Genomic DNA, 7,831 nt, shown 5'->3' with positions numbered 1-7,831 from the left:
TGGGGGCTTTCTGTGGCACAGGAGTTTGTCCTGCTTCCCAGTGAAATCACGGCAAAACTTGGTGCGAGTTCCCCAGGGCTGGTGCGTTGCCAACCGCAAAAGCGAGGCCACCCCGTCCTCCCTCACGAGCCCCACGGGACAGCAGGTGGGTGCCCGCACGCAGCGCCTGGGGCCGGGATCGCTGCCCGCAGCAAGGGGCTGACCCGTGAGCCCGGCAGGCCCCGCTCCCCCGGGCAGCCGGGGAGGGAGGAGAGGGAAGGCGGGAGGAGGGAGGAGGCAGCGAGGAGCCGCCCGGGCGCCCCGGGCTCCGCGCGGCCGCCCCGGCAGAGCCGCCCAGCGGCGGCCGCGCGGCACAAGCAGGAGCGCGGGGGTCCCTCCGAGCCATCGGCATGGCCCGGCGCGAGGACGAGGCGGCCTCGCAGGAGCAGGCACCCGGCATCGCCCTGGCGTCCGTCCTAATGGAAGGTGCCCTGCGCCCAGGCGGCAGCCCCGGGCTCCGTCGCACTTCCCGCCGGCTGCAGGGCAGCGAGGGCGGTGGGAGCGTGAGCCGCGGCAGCCGAGGCTCTGGGAGCTGGTCCCGCGCCTGCGCCCGCCTCTCCATCGGCCCTGGCAGCAGCCGGAGGAAGGAGCTGAAGGAAATCCTCCTGCAGAGCAACGGCCCCGGCAGCGGCGCGTGGCTGGCGGCTGCTCAGCGCCTCGGCGACCTCCCCACGGGGCCACAGCCACCACCAACACCTGAGCCCAGCCCCGAGGTGCTGTCACTGGCACTGGACCCCCTGGAGCACGAGTGGCTGCTGACGGTGGCGCAGGGCGACGAGGAAGGCATCCTCCGGCTGCTGGAGCTGGACCCCGGGCTGCTGGCCCGCAAGGACTTCGTGACGGGCTTCACGGCCCTGCACTGGCTGGCCAAGCACGGCCGCCACGAGAGCCTCATCAGGGTGCTGGCACACGCGCAGAGCCGGGGCTGCCCGGTGGACGTGAACGTGGCAGCGGGCAGCGGCGGGCTCACCCCGCTGCACCTCGCCGCCTTGCAGGGCCACGAGATGCTCATCAAGGTGCTGGTGGGCGCCTACGGGGCCGACGCCAGCCGCCGCGACCACAGCGGGCACAAGGCCTGGCAGTACCTGCCGGCCACCGCCTCGCGGGAGCTCAAGGAGCTGGCGGGGGCTCTGGAGGAGGACCTGGTGCAGCCGGGCGCCGGCAACGCCAACAACAACTGTAAGTCGTCCCGCGAGGCCGCGGCGGGCGCCGGGGGCTGCACGGAGCCGCGGGCCGAGGGGAGGACGCGGCAGCCCCGGCGGCTGCCCAGCCTGCGCGGTTTGGTGCGGCAGGCGCTCGCCTTCTTCCAAGAGCGCTGAGCCCGCCCGCGGCGCCTGGGATCCCCGTGATGTGACGCACAGGGGACGCAGCGAGGCCTGGCGCCCGCTGCGTTGACCCCGCACAGTGCCTGTGCCTCCACGGCCACGCGGCTGCAGATGTGTGCCTGGCGCGCTGGGCCCTTGGCAGCATTTTGCACTCACAACTCTCCCCAAATGTCCTGCTTCCCCTGGCCACTGCGTCCCGTGCGGGGTGTCTGGGCGCCGGCGGTGCTGGTGACCTTGGCAGGTCACAGGGAGACTCGGTGACTCGCCCTCCCCACCCGCAAAACGGGGCCACTGGCCCTGGCGCTGCCCTGGCTGCCAGCAGGGCTGAGAGGTCGGACCGGTTACCGCGTCCCGGCGCCCGCACGGACGCTCCAGCGCCATTCACGATTGCACAACGGCATGTGCATGTCGCCAGCCTGGCAGGGGCTGACGGGGAGAAGAAAGCGCTTTTCTGCTCCCCCTGCTTTTCTTTCCGCGCACATCCCTGCTGGCCGGGAGCGCGGGAAGCCCGCCCGGGTCCCAGCGAGGCCCCGGACCCCCGCCACGCGCACTTCCCTCGCTCGCCGCGGGGCAGCTCGCTCAAGAGCGCTTCGGGCCGGCCGTGTGCGGGGAGCCGGGGACAGGCAGACAGCGAGGGTGCGCGGGGCCAGGAATGCGCACGGGATCCCACATGGGGACTGAATCCAGAGGCTGCTCGGGGAAGGTGACTCAGTGCCTGAAGACGTGGAAGAGGTGTGAAGCGCAGGAGATTCGTCCGCTCTCCTGAGGTCACGTACCCAAGCGAAACTCTTGAGCAACAGCCCTGAGCACGCTAGCGACCGCGTGGGCAGCGCGGGGCAGAGCTGCCGCTCACATCCTCCTAGGCCAGTGCTGCTGCAAAGCGTTCTTGGAAAAAAAACAGCTGCCTCTTCCTCTTTTTCAAAAGCACGAGTCCGTTTTTAGCCTCTGACGTGATAGTCTGGTTGAAGAAGTGATCCCAAAGTGCCGGGCTGGGGGTTTCGGTTCCTCCCCAGGCTCTGTGGGCCGTGGTGTCCCGGACCCCGTGTAGAGTCCCTAGGATCCGCACTCTGCTGGGAAACGCTCCTGGTGGCCGGGAATGACGCGGCCAGCAGTGCCCACAGTGTGGAGATGGCTCCAGGTGAATCACTGAAGTCAGCGGCTGACGCAAACACAACACTGGGGATGGATTTAATGCTGGATCTACATGAGTTTTGTGACACTGATAAATAAAAAATATAACTATGTGGCTGCTTCCATCGCTGCCCTGCTGATGTCCCAGATGCCTTCCCACGAGCTCCAGCAAAACCAGCACAGACTGTTTTGGTAACCAGCCCGTTGCCGGCAGCATCGGTGGATGCGTGTCTGACCTTAGTCCCCCGTTGCCATCCGGCCGCAGCACGTGCTGCTGTGGGGAGGCCATGGGATCGCTCCTGCGTTTGCCTCTGAGTACGTCGCAAAGTAAACAGAGGAATTGCTGCAAATGCCCTTGAAGGAGCGGTTTCCTTGGCACTTACGACTGCAGCTTAGTCACACACCACCAGGAAACCTGGACTTGGACTCTATTAAAAATTAAAATTTAACCTGCAAATGCAACATTTAAACCCAACTAAATGATTTGCAGTATTTGCCTCTCCTTGACACCAAATGAAGCCCCCCTGTGGGCAGATTTTTCCCAGTCTTTTCCCCATATGTTTGTATGTTTGTCGCCGTTTTGCTTCCAGCCGTATTACTCATGACCTTCAAAAGGAGCGGGACCAGAGCTCTGTTTGCTCTCGGTGATACCACAACACACACGTTAACGCGTTAGTGCCTAACCTGGGAGGGCTCCTCACCACAGAGAAAGAAAAAAAAAAAGGATCTTCTTCAAATCATGCACCTGCTCCTGCCCTGTTTGCCCAAACCACCGCGTCACTCATGGGGACCCACCCTGCCCTGTGTGGTTTTCTTTGATACCCGTAGAGGAGCAGTCGCTTTGTGAAAACAGCTGCATTAAGAACAAATTTCTAGCAGACAATCAGCTCACTCTGAAGAAGAGAGCCAGCTTCGAGTCCCTCACACACAGCTCCAGAGACACCTGGAAGAATCCAACAGAAACAGTTTCTCCCTACAGAAACAAACGAAGCAGAATATCCAAGCTCTGCAATTCTTTTCCTTAAAGCTTCTACAGATATTTGGGGTATTCTGTGTGAGCACAGTTTGGCAGAGATTTGTGATCCTCCAAATCTCACAGGGAAGAGAAGGGCAAGGAGGGCTGCCAAGCGAACAAGAGAAATCACTGCAAACCAGCAGTGTTTTTGCATCAGTAGGGCTCTGGCGAAGCTTGATTTTAACCAAGTTTTCCTCATGTTAGCCCTTAATGTCCAATTTGAAATGCAGATTCAGTCAAAGCTGCCACCATTTGATAAAAATAGCACAGTAATTATAGTAATAGTGATACATTAACAAACAGTTTAAGCTACTGCCCAGGAAAAACTTTAATGTAAGTACTGTCTAGAAGACTGTTCTGATCCACTTTCAAGATCATAAAAGTTACGTTGTCCCTCCTCAGCCCAGTCCTAACGGTTGCAATTAGGAGAGAAACCCTGCAAGCAGCTTTGCCTGCGAGCTGTGGCCGTGGGAGAGCAGCAGCGTCCGGGCTCATCTCCCACCTTCCGCAGTGACCTAGCTCCCAAGTAAGCGCTCGCTTCAAAGACAAGAGCGTGTCCTTCAGGGACTGTAAAAACAGCAATAAAGCTCCAGAGCTAAACAGACTCCGGAGCAGCTAAACAGATTCATAGCCACCAGAGCCAGCCAAACATTTTGGGGGACTGGGGACTTTTGTTGCAGCCCTTTTACACAGAAGAAAATCATTTTAAAAGCACTAAGGTAAAAGGCTCTACAGCGCGTGTGCCTTGTTGAGACATCTTTGAAGCATTTTGAAACATCTCTGGCAATGCTCTGCTGCTTTCCTGTTGCAGTGACTTACTGCTTCCCTCTGATAAAGAAGCAGAAACTGGGCTCTTACCACACAGGAAAAGAAACTAAGATACCCTTGAAGTGTCCCGAGGCTCGTAAAAATCCCAGCCTCGCTTTCCTGTGCTCCCAGGAATATGCCCTGCGCTCAGGAGGGAAGAGACCACCGCACTGCAGCTGAGCAAGGCCTGCTTTTAATGCGCACTTACACTTGGCACACGCTGCTGCCCAGCATCACTTGCTACAAGCCGTGGAGAGGAGAAGCCTTCGGCACGCCAGGCTTCTCCGTAGGTGCGGCAGCCGGAGCTTCCTGAGGAAGCCGCCCCCGGCCTGAGCCACCCCGCGGGCTGCGCCCTGGGGGCGGCCGCAGCGCCGGTGCCGGCACGGGCTTCGCCGCAGCGCAGGGTGCAGCCCTAGGGGCGGCCGCAGCGCAGGGTGCAGCTCTCGGTGCCGGGGCAGCCGTGGCGCAGGGTGCAGCTCTCGGTACCGGCACGGCCTTGGCCGCAGCGCAGGGTGCAGCTCTCGGTACCAGCCCGGCCTTGGCTGCAGCGCAGGGTGCAGCTCTCGGTGCCAGGGCAGCCGTGGCGCAGGGTGCAGCTCTCGGTACCGGCCCGGCCTTGGCCGCAGCGCAGGGTGCAGCTCTCGGTATCGGCACGGCCTTGGCCGCAGTGCAGGGTGCAGCTCTCGGTGCCAGCGCGGGCTTTGCCGCAGACACCCCCGCCAGCAGCCTCATTCCCTGCTAAGCAGGGCACCTCTCCCAGGCCTGCACTGGGAAAGGCAAAGGAGCAGCAGCACCGGGCTCAGTGCTGAGCCACGGCCTCCTTTTCCAGCTCCCTCTTGCAAACATAGGTCGTGTTTTACAGGCCCTAGCAGTGAAGGTGGATGTTGGGGTGCTGGAGTGCTGACTAATCAGCGCAGTTTAATCCCTTTAACCTCCCCTTTTCTGAACAGCTTCTCACTTTTCTTTGAGCAGCATTAATAAAAATCTGAAAATGTTTTAAACTAAACTACATCTGTGGCTGGCATCAAGACCAACTTTAGCCAGCAAAGATTAGCTCTAGAATTTTTTACATATTCTGGTTATTCCATATACACTTTCCAGGGGAACTAACCCAACCGTCTATCCTTGCCCTACACTTCCCTCCCTTCTTCCTATCCAATCCAAGTGAAACTTCCTTTCCATCCCGTTCTTCCGCTGCATCTGCTCCCCAGCTGTGCCTGTGACCGCAGACATCCCGAGCTGCCCGTCCCGCCTGGGAGCAGAGCCCAGTGCTGCAGGCCAGGCCCAGACCCCCAGCCAGGCTCATCCGCGCAGCCTCCCAGCTCAGAGGGCCGTGCAGACACCTCTCCAGCAAATTCTGACTATGCCGCTTACTTTTCATATTAACTTTTCATAAGTTTACCAGAACATCCCCAAGGTTCTTCCCTAGGGCTAGCTAACCAATGCTGAACAGCATTGGTTAACTGAGGCCACAAGGAAGAAGGAAGGTCGTAAAGTGAAGACTGTTCCTTCCTTTTAAAGGCTGGAAAGGCCTTGTGCCTCTGAAAGACTTTGCATCTTCAGTTTGTCTAATAAAAGAAGATCTTTTAACAAACTCTACTTTAAAATTAGTTATGTCTTCTTTAAAATAATCTGGCAAGCTTTACTCTTACTGAATTGCAGGAAATGAAGACAGCCTACTCTCCATCTGAAAAGTACAGAGCTTATCACACAAGGTGAAATATACTCAGATTAGTTGCTAGTCTCCACACTGCTATTCTACCATATATGTATGAAATAATTTCAAATGAATCATTCGGGTGCATATTTATTAACAAGCCTCTATACTGTCAACACATATGAGCCCTGAACAAAAGAACACTAATAGGACACAGTCTTCTTGTTTCAGATACAAAATTGCTTAACACTTTCTCTTAGCATCAATTTTCAGGCCATCTTATAAGAAAGGGACACTGGAGTCCAGAGAAGGAATTACTGTGGGAGCCGCCGAGCGGTGCCAGGGATGGACCAATCTGATGCAGAAAGACGAGTGTTATTAGAGTTCCCAGGAGACGGCCTCTCTTACAAGCCCAGTTTGGTCCTTCTCCAGTGTCTCCTTTTAGAGTTGTACCTAGGACAAAAGCAGCATAAATTAGGAAAACTGCAATCTTTCTTACATGCTGTACTAGCAGGGTGTTAAATCAATCAACGTTGTTCTCATTTATAAAAATCTCTTTCAAGTTTACTTTCTTCATACACTAATGCACGGGCCTGTTGCAGCAACCGGATCAAAGCCTGCAAGAGGTAAAAACACCCGGAGAGGGATGCGTTACCCAAAGGTGAACACCGTAACTCCTCCTCTGGGAGGAAGGCCTATGATCTTGCACTGCCCAATAGTATTTAAAAGATGCTGCCACGTGAATGTAATTCATTATAACATTTAAGCAGCACAAAAAGCGTAAATGCTATTTTGGCTAAGAATGCAAAAGAGCTGTGCATGAGAGAGACCCCAATCCGGGAAAAGATACCCATTTATGAGCCACGTGTAAAATCTCTGTCGCGTTAAGGACAACCGGCTCCACCAGGAGGGAGGTAAAACCAGAGCCGACGTTAACGGCGCTGCTCTCAGCAGGAAAATGGCAGCGCTCCCACAGCACGGAGCACTGCAATTGCAGCCTGCTTTTGCACGGTCGGTAACGGCAGCGAAGGCCACGGCACCGCGCTGCTGCACGGCGGAATTCACCGCTCCGCCCCGTGACTCCAGCGCTGCCGCGGGCGCGGGGGGGCGGCCCCGCGGGGCGGGATGCGGCGGGGGGGCGCGCGGCCGCCGCACGCGGGGCTGCGGCGGGGCCCGGCCCGCGGCGCGGGGCTCCCGGGGCGCTACCTGATCTTGTTGCCGGTTTTCATGCGGATCCACTGCGGGATGGGCCGGTTCTGCTTCTGCTTCTTGGCCAAGAAGCGCTTGATCTTGAACGTCTTGTGGGACGACTGCAAGAGAGAGCGGCCGTTAGCGCCCGCCCGGGGCGCCCCCCCCGCGCCCCCCGGGGCCCCGCGGCGGACGATGGCGGCCGATGGCCTCACCATGGCGCGGCGGCGGCGGCGATGGCGGCGGCGGCAGAGGCGGAAGGGGCGGGCGCGCCGCGGGACGCGGCCGCGCGGGCGGGCGGGGCGGCGGCCCCACAGCGGCCCCTGGCGGCGCGGCGGCCCCGGGCCCGCGGCGGGAGCGAGCGCGCGGCAGGGCCCGCGCGGCCCCGCGGGAGCGCCCGGCGCGACAACCCGCCCGGCAGCCACCGGCACCCGGCTCGGTCACGCACACGGGCGCGGGCGGCTCCCCGCTCCCCGCGGAGCCTCCTTGCGCTACCGGCACCCAGCCTGCTTACCTGTCTCGCTGCTACAGGGACACCGTCTAAGTGCTCCTGCGCGGGGCAGGAGCGCCCTGCGACACGGCAAACCTATGTTAACTGGGGGCAGCTCCTCGCTCGCCCTGCTCAAGCGCATCACATACAGGCTCCTGCTTTCTTTAAAGTAAAGCTCT

The 7,831-nt window shown here is 59.4% G+C and overlaps 2 protein-coding genes and 1 non-coding gene across 3 annotated transcripts; 1 reads left to right on the top strand and 2 right to left on the bottom strand.

Annotated features, from left to right (window-relative positions):
• Positions 1-389: 389 nt before the first annotated feature.
• Positions 390-1,358, top strand: SOWAHD (sosondowah ankyrin repeat domain family member D). Its single transcript, XM_088524944.1, has one exon. It carries the CDS (start codon positions 390-392, stop codon positions 1,356-1,358), a length of 969 nt encoding a protein of 322 aa, XP_088381070.1.
• A 4,750-nt stretch (positions 1,359-6,108) lies between these two features.
• RPL39 (ribosomal protein L39) lies at positions 6,109-7,486 on the bottom strand. The gene is made up of 3 exons (XM_088524942.1): positions 7,378-7,486; positions 7,181-7,284; positions 6,109-6,427 (listed from the first exon to the last, which is right to left on the bottom strand). The coding sequence occupies exons 1-3, from the start codon at positions 7,378-7,380 to the stop codon at positions 6,379-6,381; spliced, it is 156 nt and encodes a 51-aa protein (XP_088381068.1). The 5' UTR covers positions 7,381-7,486; the 3' UTR covers positions 6,109-6,378.
• On the bottom strand, positions 6,849-6,979 carry LOC148594661 (small nucleolar RNA SNORA69). Its single transcript, XR_015913389.1, has one exon. It is a non-coding gene; the product is annotated as a small nucleolar RNA SNORA69 (small nucleolar RNA).
• Positions 7,487-7,831: the final 345 nt, after the last annotated feature.

Source organism: Tinamus guttatus, unplaced genomic scaffold (genome assembly GCF_059628265.1).
Source record: "Tinamus guttatus ecotype Peru unplaced genomic scaffold, ASM5962826v1 Tinamus_guttatus_pri_ptg000217l, whole genome shotgun sequence".
NCBI lineage: Eukaryota > Metazoa > Chordata > Aves > Tinamiformes > Tinamidae > Tinamus > Tinamus guttatus.
Note: the sequence above shows the minus strand (reverse complement) of the source record. Positions and strands in the feature narration are given on the sequence as shown.